Genomic DNA, 23,441 nt, shown 5'->3' with positions numbered 1-23,441 from the left:
ACATGTTGTATGGGTTTTTTACATATTTGGACTCAAAATGGATGGATGAGGTCTATTGCTAGGAGCACTCAAACCTCTTAGGGGCCTACCAAAAATCTCTTCCCTCATAAAAGTGATTAGACGAAGAGAGCGCATGTTGTAAAACCCCAACTTCTACACATCTAGTGCATGTCCCAGGGAGTTCACTAAGGAACTTGTAAGATGGCACACACGTTTCAGCAATAGAATTCTTTTTTGTGGAGTTATGGAAATTTTACATACTTAAGCGGTATGTTGATTCAAAAAGTTATGAAATTTTCCATAGAAGAGGTACTTTTATCATCAGATCTGAATTTACATATTGGATGCATATAAGTTATAAAAATTCGTAGTTTTAGGGCCCTTGAACACACATGTTGTATGGGTTTTTTACATAGTGAACATGCGAGGGTGCATGTTTGATGTAGGTATATGGATGGATGATATGGGTGGTACGTGTAAATGAAGGTATTCCCTTTCGCCTTGCTACATAGCTTTTGACTTACTCAGTAACGTCTAACCTTGTTGTTGAATGCAATGTTAAATGAAACACACACATTAACATATTACTAACATTCCCCTTATATTTTTACACATAATCCTAGCCTACCATGATTTTCCATTCTTTCAAGAAGCCACATTTAACATCTTTTCTAACATATTGATGTGTTGTAAATATTACACAAAACTGCTAAAACACTTCTCTCAACCCCTAAAAAAAATGTTTCAATACACTTTTTAACGTATGACCATTCTTTATATAAAGTACACGGTCCTTTTATTCCCCACTCAAACCAACAATGATCGAAAAAACTATATTTTTCAACCAATCAAAATAAGGACAACTCTTATATCTATCACGTTTTTGTTTCCTAGATCTCCACAATATGCCAGTTTTATAACTAAAATATATGAAAAATTTTCCTTAAAATAAGAGCTCCTTAAAATCTTAGCTCTTTTTTATTATTGTGCTAGTACAAATACACTAGAATGATGTTTTTTTGGTGGACTGATGCTCATGAATCCAACCACGCCTAACCTATAACTTTAAATAATTATACGTACTCTAAAGACCTAGTAGGAAAAAACAAAGAGACGTCACCTAATACTACTTTCTTTCCCTTAGATAGTCCAAAATGTATGAAAAGTTATTTATATCTTTTTGTCTCAAGTTTAAATAGGCAGGATTTTTTGCTCTAGCCGTATTTAAATTTTACAGTTACATGATAAAAAGGAGAGATAAATCTTAAGGAATGAAATTTAGTGATTTTGATCTCCTTTGGATGCAAACCAATAAAGTAAACAAAGATGATGAAAAGAAATAGTATTCGAAACTCAAAACATTTTACAAGGCTTAAGATATGTGAACAGAACCTCCATCTCTCGCTGAAGGATTGGGAATGGAGGAGATGGATGGGAGACCGCCAATCTCTGATTATATGCCTCCACCCACTGTAGGATCTCTGATTATATGCCTCCACCCACTGTAGGATTTAATCAAAGAGTGGTAGGTAATCTGTGACGGGCCGGGATAGTCTGTAAAGAAGCAAGGGCTATTTCACTGGTGGTGGTGGTGCGAGTCACTGCAGATTGAGCATGGGAAACCTGGCTCCCCTGGCTCCAGCTAGAACCCAAGAGAGATGAAATTTCATGTTCTTCGTTGTCACCAGCACTTTCTTGCGATATGATGGGCCTTATAAAATGCTCAATTGATGAACTTGGGCTTTGACTAGAAAGTTCCACCACCTCATCCACTAATGTCCACTTAGATTGGATCTCCTGCAGCTTGCCATGCACCTCTTCCATTGTGGGCCTTTGATGCCCCTGCATAGCCAAGCAATGGATTGCTAGCTGTGCAACAGCTTGGATGGATGCCAAGACGTTTGGGTGTGTGCTTAATCGAGGGTCGATGAGATATGTCAGCTTCCCAGCTCTAAAACGAGTCTGGAAGTGATAGGCGAGAATCCCTAGCTTTGTGCCAAGGTCCGCTGGCATGGCCGAGATGAGCTCAAGCAAGATAACACCAAAACTATACACATCACTTTTATTAGTGAATTGGCAGCTGAGGTGGTACTCAGGGTCCAGATAGCCATGGGTGCCTACCACTGCGGCGAAGGTGAGGTGGGTCGCGCCGGAGGGGAGGAAACGCGAGGCTCCAAAGTCGCCCACCTTGGGGTTGTAGGACATGTCGATGAGGATGTTGGTGGACTTTATGTCCCGATGAAGAATAGGTGGACTTTATGCCAAGCCGTCTCCCCCAGTTCGGCCCTAGCAGGCTTCTTTGGTCTTTGCCTGGATGCAAGTGATCCCAGAGTGTTCCATTCTCCACAAATTCATACACAAGGAGAGGCACTCGGGTCTCTACGCAGCAGCCCAATAGCCTGACAACATTTTCATGCACGGTCTTCCCTAACAGGAGTATCTCGGACACAAAGGATTTAATTTGGTCCTCTTCCCTGTCCGCATCCTCCATGTGCTTGGGTTTCTTAATGGCCACCTTGCCGTGGTTGATAAGGCTGCCCCAATAAACCGTGCCATAGCCCCCTTTTCCGAGCTCATGCTCCCGAGAGAAGTTGTTTGTGGCTCTCCTCAGCTCATCTTCAGAAAATAGCATGGACCGCAGCTCTTCACCTCCGTTGCGATGGAAATTTTGCTCTCTCTGTTGCTTCCGTCTGCGAGCTCTTCTCGACCAGCGGACGATGATAATGACTACGGTGATGATGAAGGCACCAGATAGAATTCCTGCGCAACGTTAATTTTGATGACTTTAGACTAGGGCTTCAACAGAAGTGTGGCACAAATTATAATCTATGGCACTCGCTTACTAAGAATTGATCGTGTTATAATCCATGGGTCGAAGTCATTTCCGGGCTCGTTCGAATAGCCTAAAATGTCAAAAAAAACACAAGTTAAGAGTAACCTGAAATAGAAGGGATGTCGAAGCATTTTTTACCTTGACAGCGGGTTCCATTCCTGTATCCATCCCCCTGGTAGATAATTCGAGGGGCAACGGCAAGTATAACCGGGCACCCATGGATCATAAAGACACTCCGCCTCATTAGAGCAAGCGTAATCCGACCTGTGCTTTACCGTAGAGCAGTTCTCCGAAACGTTGAGAATGAGAGCCCATGATAGGACCAGGACATCGCCCGGTAGATCGGGGATGTAAGGGCTGAGCACAGTGGAGAATCCACAGACACCAGGAAAGTCTGGGGAGGCTACTCCATTTCCACTGAGGTGGAGGTGCCGAGAGCCACGCGGTATGCGTTGGAGACAGCAGTCGCAGGGGTAATAGAAAGGTCCATCATAGAAATAATCATAGAAAGGTCCATCATAGAAATAATCTGTCGACCTGTTTCTGAGACACCGCTGATTGTAGCAATCAGTGCTGCACTGATTATTGTAGTAATCAGTGCTGCAATTCATAGTCGAAGTGAACGACAAGGCGTTGGAAGAGACGTTGTTGGAAGACGAGGCGACACAGGAGCCTTGGGATCGGCATCCGATCACGGCAAAGAAGTTATGATCGGAGAGGACGAAAGGCCCACTGGAAGGGAGCTCCAAGGAAGCCTCAGCGTAGCCATCTGATTTGCCGCAGTTATGAGGAGTGGGCATGGCCTTAAGCTCGGTAGAGTTTACGGCTATGTTGTTGCCGTAGAGGAAACTCAGCACCTGTAGCTCTTGGGTGGAGGCCGTGCCCACCTGGAGGAAGGGCAGTAGGCCCGTGCCATAGCTTGGATTGAGCTTGCACGAGATCCTGTAGCCCCGCAGCCCGCATTCACTCGACATCCCAAACGGATAGGGAATGATCATATTCCCGCAAGTTTGTGAGGTGGAGTTGCAAGGGCCGGAGGCAGCAGCTACCCAATTTAGACTGCTGCACGCCCAATAGCCCAGCAGCAGCAGGAACACTCCAAAAGACATCCAGTGCTCCATGGAAAACAACAGCCGAATTAAGAAAACCGAGGACATCGCCGTTTATATAAAATTAGAACCAACGCTGAAGACCCTACTCGCTCACGATTCTGTGAGTCAATCAAGGACAAAGATAGGTTCGACGTAGCCTAAAATTTGCTCGAGAACGAGAAGAATCTCTTTAAGTTTGAGTTATATTTTGTAAAATTTATAAAGAAACACTTTTTCAAAATGGTCAATTTCCTCTTCAAATTATTTAAATTTCTAGAAAAATATATTTTTAAAATGGTCAATTTCCTCTTTAAATTATAATGAGAAAGTTTTTAGTTATAAAAAACTCTTAAACTTTAAGGATTCATTTATTATATATTTTAGTTATAAAACCTGCATGTAGTACACATTTTGGGAACCAAAACCCAGTAGATTGAGAAATTATCCATATTTTGAGTGGTTGAAAATTATGTTTTTATCAAGAACTACTTTGGCCTGTAGAAAAGCAAGCCTAAGTATGATTATGTCCTTACTCATTTTTGGTTGTCTTTACACGTTTTTTTTAATTTCATTAGGCTCGTCAAAAAGCAAGCCTGAGTACGATTATGTCCTTACTCGTTTTTGGTTGTCTTCACGCGCTTTTTTGTTGCCTTTAGTAAAAGGAAAGTGTTAGCAACACTCCAAAATGTTGGCTAAATGATCATCTTGAAAACTTCAAAGAAAATCAAATAGTATCTACTTTTCTATGATTTGATAGCGGATGGTTCTTTTTCAAATAGACGCTACTCGCTCACGACTCTCTAAGTCAATCAAGACTTAACAAGCGTGGTTGGGACTTTGTGAGCACTCAATCAAGACTAAAATTCATAGGTAAATCGGTTTTACAACTAAAATTTTAAAATTTTGAATTTTAAAATTATTTTCCTCAACGGTATTAATAAAAAGAATATAAACATCACCCACTGTAGGATCTCTGATTATATGCCTCCACCCACTCATAAGAGTGGTAGGTAATGTGTGACGGGCGGGGATAGTCTGTAGGGCTATTTCACTGGTGGTGGTGCGAGTCACTGCAGATTGAGCATGGGAAACCTGGCTCCCCTGGCTCCAGCTAGAACCCAAGAGAGCAGAAATTTCATGTCCTTCGTTGTCAGCAGCACTTTCTTGCGATGTGATGGGCCTTATAAAATGCTCAATTGATGAACTTGGGCTTACGCTACTCGCTCACGATTCTGTGAGTCAATCAAGGTGGGCAGGTTCGACGTAGCCTAAAATTTGCTCAAATTTGTGGAGAACGAGAAGAATCTCTTTAAGTTTGAGTTATATTTTGTAAAATTTATAAAGAAACACTTTTTCAAAATGGTCAATTTCCTCTTCAAATTATTTAAATTTCTAGAAAAATATATTTTTAAAATGGTCAATTTCCTCTTTAAATTATAATGAGAAAGTTTTCAGTTATAAAACTGTTAAACTTTAAGGATTCATTTATTATATATTTTAGTTATAAAACCTGCATGTAGTACACATTTTGGGAACCAAAACCCAGCCGATTGAGAAATTATCCATATATTGAGTGGTTGAAAATTTTGTTTTTATCAAGAACTACTTTGGCCTGTAGAAAAGCAAGCCTAAGTATGATTATGTCCTTACTCATTTTTGGTTGTCTTTACACGTTTTTTTTAATTTCATTAGGCTCATCAAAAAGCAAGCCTGAGTACGATTATGTCCTTACTCGTTTTTGGTTGTCTTCACACGCTTTTTTGTTGCCTTTAGTAAAAGGAAAGTGTTAGCAACACTCCAAAATGTTGGCTAAATGATACTCTTGAAAACTTCAAAGAAAATCAAAGAGTATCTACTTTTCTATGATATGATAGCTGATGGTTCTTTTTCAAATAGACGCTACTCGCTCACGAGTCTCTAAGTCAATCAAGACTTAACGAGCGTGGTTGGGACTCTGTGAGCACTCAATCAAGACTTAACAAGCCCACCGTGGCCCTTTGTAACCCACCGTGGCCCTTTGTAAAAGGATCGTTAAGTAATGTCACAATAAGCATTTTTTTCTAACCAAAAAGGATCACAATCAAGCTCACCCGTTTTTATTGAAAAAAAATGCATAAGTTAGTTTGTTTTATAGCTAAGATTTCAAACTCTTAAATCTTGAAATTGATTAAGGCTGGTTTTTCTCGTGAAAGTTCCACTTTTTCTTGACACTTATTAAAAAGTTCCACTAAAGCACACATGTGGGTAGCGGCCGTGCCCACCCGAAAGTTTGTGAGGTGTAATTGTAAGGGCCGGAGGCAGCAGGTGCAGCTACCAAATTTAGACTGCTGCTCCAGTGCCCCATGGAGAACAACAGCCGAATTAAGAAAACCGAGGACATCGCCATTACTATAAAATTAGAACCAACACTACTCTCTCACGACCATGTATGTGAGTCAATCAAGACTTAACAAGTGTGGTCGTCACGAAACCACCGTACAAGCGAACCTGTAAAAGCAAGGTGAGAATAAACATTTAAAAAAAAACCAAGCTCAACCATTTTTATTGACAAAATTCATAGGTAAATCGGTTTTATAACTAAAATTTTTGAAATTTGAAATTATTTTCCTCAAAGATATTAATAAAAAGGATATAAACATCAATTGGTTTTCCATTAAAAAATACACATCAAAAATTTACATAGCAATCAGTTTTTTAGACATCAATTGGTTTGAAAACAAAAGGCTTGAAGATTACGGCATTATTTTCAAGGCAAGCCAAATCTACAAGTCAATTGCACAATGCCAATTTTAGAAATCACATCAATCGGTTTCAAAACAAAAAATTTCAAGATGTTAGGCCTGCATTAAATGTAAGTCAATCTAATTAATTTTTATCTCTGAATATTTTTCAATCTTAGCCATAAAAAATATGCGAGAGGATAGCATTGATTGTTATAACAAGGCCACGCTTTAAAATTTAACTCCACATATTGGCCATTGAAAAGGGACATTTGACCTACTTCTCTCTTCTTCTGACTTCACAACTTGTTCAACTCAAGAGTGGTATATTTCCAAGAGCTTTCTTTATACTTTTCTTTGAATGTCTTTAAAAGAAAACCTATAGTTTATTTTTTACAAAAAATGCTTGGGGAGGTTCCCATGGTAAGTCACTTTAAATGTGTGTGTGTGTGTCCCCTCCCACAACACACCTAGAGCCCGATAACGATTCCCCCAATAGCTGTCTCTGCGAGCACCACACGATGATGTGATAAGGTCGTAGAGTCTTAATTTATACATATATATAAAACATGTTTTGTAGGAGGTTCACACGAAACGTAACCTCACACATGCTTGTGGGGTGGTGTGTGTGAAACACACACGATGACATGAGTCTTAAGCAATGTAAGAGGCTCGGGGGGGGTCACTATATGTAAATCCTCTATATCACGTGCGTTCAAGGCCTATTTAAAAAGTCCCTTATCTGTGAATTTTTTAGTGAATATAATGTATCCTTTCCTATTCAAATCTGTAATTTTTTTTAAAAATACAATAAATAAATCCCCTCTGTAAATGTATTTCTGTAAGTTTTAAATATTTAAAATGACCTTCTGTTGAACCCACGTGATACTTACATATTTATACGAGTGACCCCCTCGAGGTAAGAGGTGTGGGATTAACTATTACCTCATGTGTGTGGGGGGGGGACACAAGAATTTGGGAGGATACAGGGGAGTCTATCTTGGCTTTAAAAAAAAAAACAAAATATATTATTCAATCATGAAATTTGTACAAATTACAATCTAACAATAAGTCCAACAATTCTGTCTCTCATGTTTGTATCATTGATAAGCAATACCATCTTCCATCGATTTTGTTTTTAGAGCTGGCCAAGGTAACCCAGAAGAGAATATTCCTTGACCTTGAAACACTGTTGTGTTTCTAGACAACCATATCAACCAGCATCCAAAATCTAAGATGAGTAATGATCCACTAAAGTTCCTCCATTGCATAGTGTAAAGTACCAAAAGTAAGTTGATAACATGAGGTCTATATCCCCAAGCTTGTTGAAATTCGTGGTGCTTATGCTAGATCAAGATGAGTGGAGGAGACAGACCCACAAAATACAAGAACAATTCTTGTTTATTAAGTTGCTTACGCATACAACTTGGCCTTTGCACACTACATAATGCCTTCTAGCTTCACCTTTAAATAGGTGAGCTAGTGGACCATAAGTCCATTCACACACACACACCCTTCTCCTACCCTTTTACATGACCTTAGTCTTTTAATACCCTCCCTCAATACCACCTATGAAAGAATTGGAATAGGTGGTATTGGACATAGGTTGCCTTTATAACATTAGGCGTACAAGTTGAGGAATATAGGTGTTGTTACATTGAGATTTAAAATAAGTGCTCAGAGGAGTTAGAGGTTGATACAAAGTTAGCCTCTGACTCCTTGTTAGGGCATTTAGAAGTGATATGTCCTGTTTGTTTACACTTGTTACATTTCATCTTGTTGGGATATTTGATCCAACAATTATTTGTAAAATAACCTACCTTTTTGCAATGGGTACACCTTACTTTGCTTACTTGATGTGACAAAGCTTGTCCGATATTCAATGGAGTAGATGCACTTGAAGATTCAGCTCCTCCCTTTGGCCTCTTTTCTTTATCAAGACAAGATTGAATGACTCCTTCAAGGGTGGGATTAGGTATGTTCTTCAGGGTGATGAGACTAAGGTGGGATACACCTTCTTGACTGCTTTTAACAAAACAACCACTGCATCATCTTCATCCATTCTCACATTCACTGATGCAAGTTGAGCCATAAGGCCCTTCAAATGAGAGATAAAGGCTCCAATGCCCTCATTTGTCTCATCTGAAAGTCTTTGGATGCATTGCATATGTGCATGTGCCAGATGAGCTGAGAACTAAGCTGGATCCAAAAGCTGAAAAATGTGTGTTTATTGGATATTCCCTCGAGCAAAAGGGATACAGGTGTTATAACCCTGCTACACGTGAGTTGAGGGTAAGCAGGGATGTTTTTTTTATGAGATGAGCAGCTGGTATGCTGCTGAAAAAGAAGCTCTTGGGGCTGATGTGAGTGGAAATGTGGTTGCACAGAATGCAAGTTAGCAATCACAGTCTTTGAGTGGACCAGAAGAGTCCTCATCTAGTGGTTTAGTTGATAGACCATGGAGTCGTAGGCTGCATCATAATACCAGTCCTGCAAATGTGATTAGTACATCACATAAAGGCAAAGAGAAAGTGATTGAGCCCCTTAGTATGCCTGACATTTCTGCAGGGCATTCTCATATTGATGGAGAGTCTAGTGGCTCAGAGATGAGCCTTGATGAGGATCTTGGGATACCAGCTATGAGAACACCTGGCGTAAAGAAGGCTATGGAAGCCATGAATGCAAAGCTATGAAGATCTAGGAGAGTGAAGAATCCTGTGTAGAGGTTTATCTATGATGGTGATGTGGCACATCACTATGCATACATGGCAAAAGTTGTGCAGGTTGTAGAGCCCACATGCAGGTTGTAGAGCCCACATGCATTGATAAGGCTGTTGGAAATGTGTGTTCGGAGAAAGCTATGGGGATGAGGAGATGGATGCACTATATGGAAATGAGACTTGGGATTTAGTGCAATTGCGTGAAGGCAAGAAAGCCATTGGATGCAAGTGGGTGTACAAAGTAAAACATAACAGTGATGGAAGCATAAGCAGGTACAAGGCTAGATTGGTAGCAAAAGGATATGCACAGACATATGGCATTGATTATGAGAAACTTTTAGCCCAGTTGCCTGCATTCTTGCATGGGGATTTGCAAGAAGAGGTGTATATGTTGTAGCCACCTGGTTATGAGGATGTGAGTCACCCCGAGCATGTGTGCAGGTTGAAGAAAGCCTTGTATGGCTTAAAACAAGCACCAAGAGCATGGTTTGACAAGATTTCTGAATATCTTGTCACTATTGGCTTTCATGTAACCAATGCAGATTTCTCCCTGTATGTGAGACACAATGATAGAGGGGTTGTGCTTGTTGTCATCTATGTAGATGATCTGATCATTACGGGGGACCATGATGTAGAGATCTTTGATATAAAGATCTTGCTTAGACAAAAGTTTGAGATGAAGGATCTGGGGAGCTCAGATATTTCTTGGGCATTGAGGTGATTAGGTCACCACATGGTATTGGATTACTGCAAAAATAGTATGGCTTGGACATGTTCTCTAAGTATGGTATGACAGGCTGTAAGCCTATCTCAGTGCCATTGGATCAGAATGGCAAGTTGAGTGCAGATTCAAGAGAGATTTTGGAGGATCCTACTATGTATCGGCGCATAGTAGGAAGCTTGATCTACATGACGATCACTAGGAAAGATTTAAGCTATGTTGTTGGGTTGGTGAGTCACTTTATGTAGGTTCCTCGGAAGCCGCATTTGGATGCATTGAGACGCATACTGAGGTATGTGAGGTCTACTTTGCATTGAGACGCATATTGAGGTATGTGAGGTATGCATTGAGACGCATAGTGAGGTATGTGAGGTCTACTTTGCATTGTGGACTATTTTATGAAACTGGGACATAGATATGTGTACATGGGTACGCAGATGCTGATTGGGCTGGTAGTATCTTAGATAGAAGATCTACTAGTGGCTTCATGTTTTCTTTGGGGAGTGCTGCTGTGACTTGGAGCAGCAAGAAGCAGCCTACGGTTGCTCTATCCAGTACAGAGGCCGAGTACAGAGGTGCTGCTATGGCAGCATGTGAGGTAGCTTGGTTGAGAAAGCTACTTGTTGCAGATTTGGGTCTATCAGTGGATAGACAAGTTGTCATTTTCTGTGACAACATTAGCAATATACAGTTAGCCAGGAACCCAGTTTTGCATGCTCGTACGAAGCATATAGAGATCCACAACCATTTTGTCAGAGAGAAAGTTTTGGCAGGAGACATTGACCTTGTTTATGTCAGCACACAGGATCAGGTCGCTGACATCTTCACCAAAGCATTGGGTACAGAGAAGCTCCGCAGATTCAGGGCTTCACTTGGTGTACATGAGATGGAGTTGAGCTCGAGGGGGAGTGTTGAGATATCGAGCTCATCTAGTGAGGCGGTGCTGATGACCTGCCTACTGTGTAACAGTCATTCTAGAGACTGGCATAGTTATAACGCCAGCTCATTTAGTTGGGTTCACACTATAGAGAACCCTAGTATGTATTTGGTTGAGTACACCTTTTCATATGCGGGTACTCTTATCTTTGTATATGGTGTGTTGAGTGTTGTGTGAAGAAGAAGAAGATTTTCAGCCTCTCACCTTGTGTGTTCTCTTTTAGGGTTTTGTGAGTGTGTGTGTGCTTGCAAGAGCTCAAGCTCTCTTCTCCCGTGCATCTTTTCAAGTGAGCAGGTGGTGAGCATTCTGGTTGCCAATATTGCCATAGGTACATTGAGGAAGGAATGATTAGAATTTGGACATGGAACTGGAATACTGAGGATTATGATAGAAACACTGTGGTTTTATTGCAGTGCTGTTTTGGAAATAGTTGAGTCTAAGAAAAGGCAATTTCATATTGGGTGCGTAAGTGGTGTGTCTATTTAAGTTTTGCATCGCCTATGTTTTCTAGGCGAGGGAGGTTTTTTCTGGGTTTGGTGTTGGAAGAGCCACCGGATTAGTCTCTTGTCCGAACATCCGTGGGTGAGGCCCCGAGTGGGAAGCTCTGCCCTGTGCGCAAGGTTGCTACTTCCGCTGCCAGCACTCCAGAGTCCAATGCGCAGAGGGGATGCACAGAGGGGGTATGGATCTCACACTTACAGTTGCCATCTTTTCAACCGGAACAAATGTATCCTCATAATCAGTCCCATGTGTTTGTGCATATTCCTTGGGTACCAATCTAGCCTTGTACCTGCTTAAAATACCATCACTGTTATGTTTCACCTTATACACCCACTTACAACTAATAGCTTTCTTGCCTTCAGAAAATGGCACCAAATCCCAAGTCTCATTTCCATACAATGCATCCATCTCCTCATCCATAGCTTTCTCCCACAACACACAATTCCAATAGCCTCATCAAAACATGTGGGTTCTATAATCTACACAACTTTTGACATATAAGTATAGTGATGGCCACATAACCATCATAAGTCAACCTCTGCACAAGGTTTTTTACTCTTCCAGATCTTCCTATTTTTGCGTTCATGGCTTCCATAGCCTTCTTTATACTAGGTGTCCTAATAGCTGGAATCCCAAGCTCCTCACATCAAGGCTCATCTCCGAGCCACTAGACTCTCCAGAATGCCCTATATAAATATCAGGCATACCAAGGGGCTCAACCACTTTCTCTTTACCTTTATGTGATGTATCAACAACATTTCCAGGACTGGTATTATGATGTAGCCTGCCACTCCATGGTCCATTAACAGAACCGCTGGATGTGGACTCTCCTGCTTCACTCTGCTAACTTGCATTCGGTGCAACCATGTTTCCACTTACATCAGCCCTAATATCTTTTTCAATAGCATACCATCTACTCATCTCATCGAATACAACATCCGTGCTTATCCTCAATTCATGTGTAGTAGGATTATAACATTTTTTTGCCTTTGGATCCAGCTTGGTATGCAACTCATCTGGCACATACACATATGCAATACATCCAATTTCAAGTGAGACAAATCATATTTCCTGGTAGTAAACTTCTCGTCTGGTGTTACATTATATATGGCTGCAGTAGGAGTCCTATTCATGATGTAGACATAGCCTCAGCCCAATAGCTATGTGGCATATTCTTCTCTGCCATCAATGCTCGTGCTATCTCCAAAATGTGCCTATTTTTTCGCTTAGCAACTCCATTTTACTACGGAGTATATCTACATGTAAATTGTCTCTGAATGCCATTCTTTCGTAAGAATTCAGAAAACTCATTGGAGAAGTATTCTCCCCCTCCATCTGACCATAGGCACTTCACATGCTTTCGTGTTTGTTTTTCAGCCACCATCACTCTTAAAGTCTTAAAATGAGTGAACACTTCACTCTTCTCCTTCACGAAATACACCCACACTTTCCTCTTGTGGTCATCAATGAATGTTACGTAGTACCTATAGTCTCCCATAGACATAGTCTTCGCAGGACTCCATACATTTGAATGGACAACATCTAGTACATTCCTGCTCACATTTCTGTCATGTGGAAATAAATGCTTTGTTTGCTTCCAAACCGACATGCTTCACATACTTTCTGCATACTTTCAACCTTAAACTTAGGCAGCCTTGTCACAATTTCTTTAGTCTACATAGACTTCATTCTTTGCATATTTATATAACAGCCATCCGGACCTACAAACCCTACTCAATTATCTAGCCAAGTAAAACCAGATTCTTTGTAATGTTCGGAACTAGAAGTACATCTGGAAGATACTTCACCTTACCATCCTACATAGACAATGGCACATCACCAACATGGTGGCGCAGTGTCATTCCCTGTTTCAAAAAATCCTAGTCTTTCAAGACTCTTCATTTCCTTGAACTACTCACCATGACTTGTGATGTGGTTCAAAGCACCTAAATCAACACACCATACATCATCCTTATATGTTGTTGCATCATTTCTAGACATAGAATTAACCACATGTTGCATAACAAACAACTCTCATTATCCTCATTATTTTTGCTAGAGGATATATAGTTGTTTTGCTGCACTTTTCCATTTCTCATGTGACTCTGCTTCTTATACCAATCTGCTTGCACTCACATGTTCAGGCTTACCATATTAAAAATAGCCTCATCGGTATCTTTGGTGCCTTCTCATGTTCATCTTAAATGTAGTCCCAATAACCTTTTCCCATTAGGAAATTTTTCAATTTGGACCTCTAAGCATGGAAGCCATTTATATCATCATTCGATATCTTTTTTGCAACACAAATTTACCAAAAACAACACTCTTGTTTGACTTGCATGCTACAAACTATTGTATTCTTTTCCAGTGGTACTATACTGCACCAAACTATCACAACTAGTGACTCCAATTTGCATACATACAACCAATGGCAACTTTGAGACATCTTTGAAGTACACACAGTGTCTACACAACCAATCTCCCTTCCTGCAATTCCAAAAATAAAGTTCTATAGAGAATTGAAACTTACCCGCCCGCAGTACGCGTGAATTCCTGTGAACTGAAAAATGAAGGTCCATATACAGACAGTAAAGTTACCCTCTGTAGCTCTGCTCCCACGAAGAAAGCTCCTCAATCAGAGTTTGTTTTCCAATTTCTCCCAAAGATCTCCCGACAAGGATGTAGTAACAAACACAAAGGGGAAAGAGTGGATGAAGTTTTTACCCTCGTACCGCTTCCTGTGCTTCTCTTGCTGCTCAGTCCTTAGCATGAACTAGGCTATGATATCATAAAAAGATATGCAAGGTAGAAGGGATCTTGAGCTGTTGCAAGCACACACACACTCACACAAACCCTAGAAGAGAACACACAAGATGAGAGGCTGAAAAATCTTCTTCTTCTTCACAGAACAAAAGAGGTCTACAAAGAAGATAAAGTGACGAACACACATAATAGAGTATATATAAGTTGCCCATAATGTGAACACGCTAAGTTGAGTGGGTAGGTGTGGACTAGTCAATGTAGTCCAGCTAGCAGTGCCAACTACCAAACCCATCAGTGATGTAAATGTCGAACGCTCATCAAGGCGCCTCGTGAGTGTTAGCTCACGAGGCGCCTCGTGAGTGTTAGCAGGTGCCTCATGAGTGTTAGCTCATGTTGAGCTTGACATCTCAACATCTCTCAAATAGTGTAGACATATCTTTGTTAGTCATGAGGGGGGCTGAGGGCACTGGGAGGCGCAAGGAGGGAGGGGCGGATGGAAAAAAGAAATTAAACTCCATTGTAATTTTTCTAATGTATTTTAAGAAATATGTATGGAGAAAAATCTGTCATCAGCGTAGCAATTTGGGAGCTATTAATTTCAAGAGATAGTGAAGCGATTAGTAGAAGGCATACACATAAATAGGTATATGTGCGTTTTGTTTCTAGTACATATTTATTTATTAACACACCAAATTTAATTATTATCTTTTTATCTTCTGAAAAACCAAATAAAAACTTGCTTGATTACAAATATCTTGCAAATTACTATGGAGCTCTATAAGAGGTGGCACTTGGTTTTGACCTAATAGTAGTGAATCGGCAAAAGGTTTCTCATGGTGGCTAGATATTAAGTGAGTCTTCTAGTACCTCAAAAGGCTAAACACACACACCTTGCGTCCCTCTCTCAATGCATGATTAGAGTCATGGAAGGTAGGTCCTTATTCTTAAAGTAATATTAGGTCTTAGATCACAATTATCTCTAGTAATCTCTTTGTTATCTCGCTCGAGCAAAAAAGAGCTCATATGAGATGATAGGAGCTCTTCTTTGATTATATTACTTATAGAATCTAATGGGAGTCATTGTGTGGTGGAAACTCTTATAATCACATAAGATCAACTAATTCAATGTAGAGGACCATGAAGGAGCCACTTATTCATATGATTAACATCACTAGTAGGTTCTTCTTGTCATCATCAAGAGTTCATATGTGACCTCATGGGCTCTTTAAAAGGTCTTACAAGTTCTAGAGCTTTTCTCAACCCATATGTGATCCTACGGGCTTGTAGGAAGTCTTGTGGGTCTTATGATCTCATTAGATATTTAACAAGATTTTTGAAATTATATGAGATCTTACATGAGAGAATTACATTGAAGACTAAAGTAGGTGTAGCCTAGGTTAGAGCCCCAAGGCCCCAATTTCAATCCATCATTCAATCCCATTTTTTCTCTAAGGTTGTCCCATTTCTTCTTCTCTTTTCCCATCATAACTAAGCTTCCCCCACATCTGTCTAATTACTTCTCAACCAAATTGAAATCCCCCATCATAATACAAGGGCATTGGATGCCCAACTTCCTGATCCACTCCCACATTTCCCCCTTGATTTTGTGGTTATGAGCCCCATAGATGTTGATTAACCGTAGCTTCTCATCCTCTAACTGGATCATCTCAACAACTAGAATCATACCATTGGGATGGTTGGCAATAATAGTAGGCTTTAACTGTTTCTTAATGATAGATAGAACCCCACTGTAGCCTGATTTCACCTCCCCATACAATACTACCTAGTCCCTAAAACATTCTCTCTTCCCCCCTTTAGTATCCATTAGATTATGTTTCTATATGGCCATTATGGACAGATTCCAATCCTTCACCATCCCCAAAAAAGTTTCATTTTTTCTCTTATCCTTCAAACCTTTAACATTCCACGTACACCCTCTAAACTTTTTTACCTTATTCATTCTAAAGTAGTAGAAGCAAGAACCATCTCTACCCCCAGCCCCTCTTCTGCTCATGTTTTTGTCCTAACCTCTCCAGTCTCTGTTTGAAGCTCCCTCCAAGTAGTATCCACTTGGCCAATTGAACATCCCCATGGATGAGGTCTCACTATAATCCCCTAGAGGGCTAAAGGGATTAGAGTATATAGGAGGACTGAGCCCTTCCACACACAGACTTACCTACTTCTACCCCTTCCCCTCCAATTCTAAGTTGATTATTTCTAGCTTCCCCTTTTATATTTCTGAGGTTATTTTTTCCCTTGGATCTTTCTGCTGTAACCCAAGTTAACCTAAGATTTTCAGTGTCCTTTCTCTCCATATTCATCTTCTCTTTTCATTTGTCAACTTTGTCAACCTATACTCCTGGAGTTTCCCTTTTACCTACTCTAAAGATTATCCCTCTTCCTTGTTCTGTTCCCCATTTTTTTTATGTCACTGCTCGCTCCACAATTTCTAGCGATATGACCAAAGTTTCCACACCTAAAGAAAGCTCCCACAAAATTTCCAAACTTTAACTTTAGCTCTATTTTTTAGAATTCCCCTAGGTCCATGTCAAGAAGATTTGGGGTTTCAAACATAGTATTCCAAGATACACATACCTTACTAGAGTGGCGACTATTGTCTTTATTAGTAGGTACAAACAATAGTAGGTACAAACAATAGTAGATACACATACCTTACTAGAGTGGCGACTATTGTCTTTATTAGTAGGTACAAACAATACCATGCCAAGTGCACTAGCCAAGTTCTTCAAAGTTGGTCTCAACCAAGGGGGAGACCTATTATGTCCACCTAGACTAGACATGATTCCCTGAGGCTCCGGTTGACAATAAACGTGGAGTCAAAGGGCATCACATGAATTAACTTCGATCCCATAAACAATTGGGCTTTTGCAAATAAATCAACTACTATCTGTCTTTAACAAATATCACATTGAAAAACCCTTTTCAAAGGTAGTAAACTTGAGATACAACTCTGTCGTGGAAAACTTCATCTTGAAGCCATCTCCCCAACTTCTCTGTACTAGGTGGTTTCCTAGAGAAAAATAGAATTCTGTTGCTCAAGGAGAATTAACCAATTTGTCTTTTGACCACTTCAGATGAGACGTTAATGCATACCTTATTTCTGCGTAGATTCTCAGGGCGTTGTTGAGTATTCAGAGACAGTCAGAAATTTAGTCACATGGTGTCACTTCTTCATCTCTTCATTTGAGTCCCATTCTCCACACCCCCCTCTCCAACCTCTTCTGGAAGATCCCAACCACCCACCATTGCATCACTACATGCATGTGCTCACGTAAGGTGACCATGGTACTGTTGCATGCATAGCCACGTGAGAGAATAAACTTTACCACTACCTCGTATCCCAACAAAACCTTCACCTCGCAACTCAAGATTTTTCAATCTTGTGCTTACTCAATTTGCTAATCGACTCTTAAGCCTTGCATACAATTTTAGCTAATACTTTGAGGATGGGATTCTATACAATTTATGAACTCAAAGAAACTTTTTCACGTAAACCCTTTAAAACAATCTACATACATCTTTAAACTAATCTTTAGAAGCTATGTAGGTGGCTTCTACATAAAACATAAACCCTTTAAAACAATCCACATGCATCTTCATACTAACCTTTGAAAGCTATGTAGGTAGCTTCTGTCAAAACACTCACTCTTTCTCACCATTCCCATGCTTGTAGGTTCATTTGAATATCGTTTTAAACTCCAAATTTATGAAAAGCCTCCTCTTCTACACATGTGGTGCATGTCCCATGGAGTTCACTAAGAAACTTGTAAGATGACACACATTTCAATAATAGTTTTTTTTTTCTTTTGTGGCATTATGGAAAAATTTACATACTTAAGCATTATCTTGATTCAAAAAGTGACAAAATTTTCCATATAGAAGAGGCACTTTTATCATTAGATCTAAATTTACATATTAGATATATATAAGTTATAAAAATCCGTAGTTAGGGCCCTTGAACACACATGTTGTATGGGTTTTTTACATATTTGGACTCAAAATGGATGGATGAGGTCTATTGCTAGGAGCACTCAAACCTCTTAGGGGCCTACCAAAAATCTCTTCCCTCATAAAAGTGATTAGACGAAGAGAGCGCATGTTGTAAAACCCCAACTTCTACACATCTAGTGCATGTCCCAGGGAGTTCACTAAGGAACTTGTAAGATGGCACACACGTTTCAGAAATAGAATTCTTTTTTGTGGAGTTATGGAAATTTTACATACTTAAGCGGTATGTTGATTCAAAAAGTTATGAAATTTTTCATAGAAGAGGTACCTTTATCATCAGATCTAAATTTACATATTGGATGCATATAAGTTATAAAAATTCGTAGTTTTAGGGCCCTTGAACACACATGTTGTATGGGTTTTTTACATAGTGAACATGCGAGGGTGCATGTTTGATGTAGGTATATGGATGGATGATATGGGTGGTACGTGTAAATGAAGGTATTCCCTTTCGCCTTGCTACATAGCTTTTGACTTACTCAGTAACGTCTAACCTTGTTGTTGAATGGCATGTTAAATGAAACACACACATTAACATATTACTAACATTCCCCTTATATTTTTACACATAATCCTAGCCTACCATGATTTTCCATTTTTTCAAGAAGCCACATTTAACATCTTTTCTAACATATTGATGTGTTGTAAATATTACACAAAACTGCTAAAACACTTCTCTCAACCCCTAAAAAAATTGTTTCAATACACTTTTTTACGTATGACCATTCTTTATATAAAGTACACGGTCCTTTTATTCCCCACTCAAACCAACAATGATCGAAAAAACTATATTTTTCAACCAATTAAAATAAGGACAACTCTTATATCTATCACGTTTTTGTTTCCTAGATCTCCACAATATGCCAGTTTTATAACTAAAATATATGAAAAAATTTCCTTAGAATAAGAGCTAGCTCTTTTTTATTATTGTGCTAGTACAAATACACTAGAATGCTGTTTTTTTGGTGGACTGAATCTGCTCATGAATCCAACCACGCCTAACCTATAACTTTAAAGAATTATACGTACTCTAAAGACCTAGTAGGAAAAAACAAAGAGACGTCACCTAATACTACTTTCTTTCCCTTAGATAGTCCAAAATGTATGAAAAGTTATTTAGATCTTTTTGTCTCACAAGTTTAAATAGGCAGGATTTTTTGCTCTAGCCGTATTTAAATTTTACAGTTACATGATAAAAAGGAGAGAGAAATCTTAAGGAATGAAATTTAGTGATTTTGATCTCCTTTGGATGCAAACCAATAAAGTAAACAAAGATGATGAAAAGAAATAGTATTCGAAACTCAAAACATTTTACAAGGCTTAAGATATGTGAACAGAACCTCCATCTCTGATCATATGCCTCCACCCACTGTAGGATCTCTGATTATATGCCTCCACCCACTGTAGGATTTAATCAAAGAGTGGTAGGTAATCTGTGACGGGCGGGGATAGTCTGTAGGGCTATTTCACTGGTGGTGGTGGTGCGAGTCACTGCAGATTGAGCATGGGAAACCTGGCTCCCCTGGCTCCAGCTAGAACCCAAGAGAGCAGAAATTTCATGTCCTTCGATGTCACCAGCACTTTCTTGCGATGTGATGGGCCTTATAAAATGCTCGATTGATGAACTTGGGCTTTGACTAGAAAGTTCCACCACCTCATCCACTAATGTCCACTTAGATTGGATCTCCTGCAGCTTGCCATGCACCTCTTCCATTCTGGGCCTTTGATGCCCCTGCATAGCCAAGCAATGGATTGCTAGCTGTGCAACAGCTTGGATGGATGCCAAGACGTTTGGGTGTGTGCTTAATCGAGGGTCGATGAGATATGTCAGCTTCCCAGCTCTAAAACGAGTCTGGAAGTGATGGGCGAGAATCCCTAGCTTTGTGCCAAGGTCCGCTGGCATGGCCGAGATGAGCTCAAGCAAGATAACACCAAAACTATACACATCACTTTTATTAGTGAATTGGCAGCTGAGGTGGTACTCAGGGTCCAGATAGCCATGGGTGCCTACCACTGCGGCGAAGGTGAGGTGGGTCGCGCCGGAGGTGAGGAAACGCGAGGCTCCAAAGTCGGCCACCTTGGGGTTGTAGGACATGTCGATGAGGATGTTGGTGGACTTTATGTCCCGATGAAGAATAGGTGGGCTCATCTTGTGGAGATAACTAAGTGCCTTAGCGGTGTTCACCGCAATGCCAAGCAGCTCGGCCCTAGCAGGCTTCTTTGGGCGGGGTCTTTGCCTGGATGCAAGTGATCCCAGAGTGTTCCATTCTCCACAAATTCATACACAAGGAGAGGCACTCGGGTCTCTACGCAGCAGCCCAATAGCCTGACAACATTTTCATGCACGGTCTTCCCTAACAGGAGTATCTCGGACACAAAGGATTTAATTTGGTCCTCTTCCCTGTCCGCATCCTCCATGTGCTTGGGTTTCTTAATGGCCACCTTGCCGTGGTTGATTAGGCTGCCCCAATAAACCGTGCCATAGCCCCCTTTTCCGAGCTCATGCTCCCGAGAGAAGTTGTTTGTGGCTCTCCTCAGCTCATCTTCAGAAAATAGCATGGACCGCAGCTCTTCACCTCCGTTGCGATGGAAATTTTCCTCTCTCTGTTGCTTCCGTCTGCGAGCTCTTCTCGACCAGCGGACGATGATGAAGGCACCAGATAGAATTCCTGCGCAACGTTAATTTTGATGACTTTAGACTAGGGCTTCAACAGCAGTGCGGTACAAATTATAATCTATGGCACTCGCTTACCAAGAATTGGTAGTATTATAATCGATGGGTCGATGTCATTTCCGGGCTCGTTCCAATAGCCTAAAATGTCAAGAAAAAAAAAAAGAAGTTAAGAGTAACCTGAAATAGAAGGGATGTCGAAGCATTGTATGGTTTCTTAGGTTCACGGTTATTACCTTGACAGCCGGTTCCATTCCTGTATCCATCCCCTCTTAGATAGTTCCTGGGGCAACGGCAAGTATAACCGGGCACCCATGGATCATAAAGACAGTCCGCCTCATTAGAGCAAGCGTAATCCGACCTGTGCTTTACCGTAGAGCAGTTCTCCGAAACGCTGAGAATGAGAGCCCATGATATGACCAGGACATCGCCCGGTAGACACCAGGGAGCACAGTGGAGAATCCACAGACACCAGGGAAGTCTGGGGAGGCTACTCCATTTCCACAGCTGAGGTGCCGAGAGCCACGCGGTATGCGTTGGAGACAGCAGTCGCAGGGGTAATAGAAAGGTCCATCATCATCATAGAGAGGTCCATCATCATCATAGAAATAATCTGTCGACCTGTTTCTGAGACACCGCTGATTGTAGCAATCAGTGCTGCACTGATTATTGTAGTAATCAGTGCTGCAATTCATAGTCGAAGTGAACGACAAGGCGTTGGAAGAGACGTTGTTGGAAGACGAGGCGACACAGGAGCCTTGGGATCGGCATCCGATCACGGCAAAGAAGTTATGATCGGAGAGGACGAAAGGCCCACTGGAAGGGAGCTCCAAGGAAGCCTCAGCGTAGCCATCTGATTTGCCGCAGTTATGAGGAGTGGGCATGGCCTTAAGCTCGGTAGAGTTTACGGCTATGTAGTTGCCGTAGAACTCCAGCACCTGTAGCTCTGGGGTGGAGGCCGTGCCCACCTGGAGGAAGGGCAGTAGGCCCGTGCCATAGCTTGGATTGAGCTTGCACGAGATCCTGTAGCCCCGCAGCCCGCATTCACTCGACATCCCAAAAGGATAGGGTATGTTCATATTCCCGCAAGTTTGTGAGGTGGAGTTGCAAGGGCCGGGGGCAGCAGCTACCCAATTTAGACTGCTGCACGCCCAATAGCCCAGCAGCAGCAGGAACACTCCAAAAGACATCCAGTGCTCCATGGAAAACAACAGCCGAATTAAGAAAACCGAGGACATCGCCGTTTATATAAAATTAGAACCAACGCTGAAGTCCCTACTCGCTCACGATTCTGTGAGTCAATCAAGGACAAAGATAGGTTCGACGTAGCCTAAAATTTGCTCGAGAACGAGAAGAATCTCTTTAAGTTTGAGTTATATTTTGTAAAATTTATAAAGAAACACTTTTTCAAAATGGTCAATTTCCTCTTCAAATTATTTAAATTTCTAGAAAAATATATTTTTAAAATGGTCAATTTCCTCTTTAAATTATAATGAGAAAGTTTTAAGTTATAAAAAACTCTTAAACTTTAAGGATTCATTTATTATATATTTTAGTTATAAAACCTGCATACATGTAGTACACATTTTGGGAACCAAAACCCAGTAGATTGAGAAATTATCCATATTTTGAGTGGTTGAAAATTATGTTTTTATCAAGAACTACTTTGGCCTGTAGAAAAGCAAGCCTAAGTATGATTATGTCCTTACTCATTTTTGGTTGTCTTTACACGTTTTTTTTAATTTCATTAGGCTCGTCAAAAAGCAAGCCTGAGTACGATTATGTCCTTACTCGTTTTTGGTTGTCTTCACGCGCTTTTTTGTTGCCTTTAGTAAAAGGAAAGTGTTAGCAACACTCCAAAATGTTGGCTAAATGATCATCTTGAAAACTTCAAAGAAAATCAAATAGTATCTACTTTTCTATGATTTGATAGCGGATGGTTCTTTTTCAAATAGACGCTACTCGCTCACGACTCTCTAAGTCAATCAAGACTTAACAAGCGTGGTTGGGACTTTGTGAGCACTCAATCAAGACTAAAATTCATAGGTAAATCGGTTTTATAACTAAAATTTTAAAATTTTGAATTTTAAAATTATTTTCCTCAACGGTATTAATAAAAAGAATATAAACATCACCCACTGTAGGATCTCTGATTATATGCCTCCACCCACTCATAAGAGTGGTAGGTAATCTGTGACGGGCGGGGATAGTCTGTAGGGCTATTTCACTGGTGGTGGTGCGAGTCACTGCAGATTGAGCATGGGAAACCTGGCTCCCCTGGCTCCAGCTAGAACCCAAGAGAGCAGAAATTTCATGTCCTTCGTTGTCAGCAGCACTTTCTTGCGATGTGATGGGCCTTATAAAATGCTCAATTGATGAACTTGGGCTTACGCTACTCGCTCACGATTCTGTGAGTCAATCAAGGTGGGCAGGTTCGACGTAGCCTAAAATTTGC

The 23,441-nt window shown here is 40.6% G+C and overlaps 2 protein-coding genes across 2 annotated transcripts; both read right to left on the bottom strand.

Annotated features, from left to right (window-relative positions):
- Nucleotides 1-1,329: 1,329 nt before the first annotated feature.
- Nucleotides 1,330-21,419, bottom strand: LOC147606997 (wall-associated receptor kinase 1-like). Its single transcript, XM_086791351.1, has 3 exons — nucleotides 21,223-21,419; nucleotides 2,844-2,903; nucleotides 1,330-2,760 (listed from the first exon to the last, which is right to left on the bottom strand). Exon 3 carries the CDS (start codon nucleotides 2,630-2,632, stop codon nucleotides 2,093-2,095), a length of 540 nt encoding a protein of 179 aa, XP_086647477.1. The 5' UTR covers nucleotides 2,633-2,760; nucleotides 2,844-2,903; nucleotides 21,223-21,419; the 3' UTR covers nucleotides 1,330-2,092.
- On the bottom strand, nucleotides 2,944-22,183 carry LOC147606996 (uncharacterized). The gene is made up of 2 exons (XM_086791350.1): nucleotides 21,917-22,183; nucleotides 2,944-3,682 (listed from the first exon to the last, which is right to left on the bottom strand). The coding sequence occupies exons 1-2, from the start codon at nucleotides 22,174-22,176 to the stop codon at nucleotides 2,968-2,970; spliced, it is 975 nt and encodes a 324-aa protein (XP_086647476.1). The 5' UTR covers nucleotides 22,177-22,183; the 3' UTR covers nucleotides 2,944-2,967.
- Between the last annotated feature and the right edge of the window lie 1,258 nt (nucleotides 22,184-23,441).

Source organism: Cibotium barometz, chromosome 56, assembly GCF_041138505.1.
Source record: "Cibotium barometz isolate CiBa-2024 chromosome 56, ASM4113850v1, whole genome shotgun sequence".
NCBI lineage: Eukaryota > Viridiplantae > Streptophyta > Polypodiopsida > Cyatheales > Cibotiaceae > Cibotium > Cibotium barometz.
The sequence above is the reverse complement of the archived record's forward strand: the minus strand, read 5'-3'. Positions and strand labels throughout refer to the sequence as shown.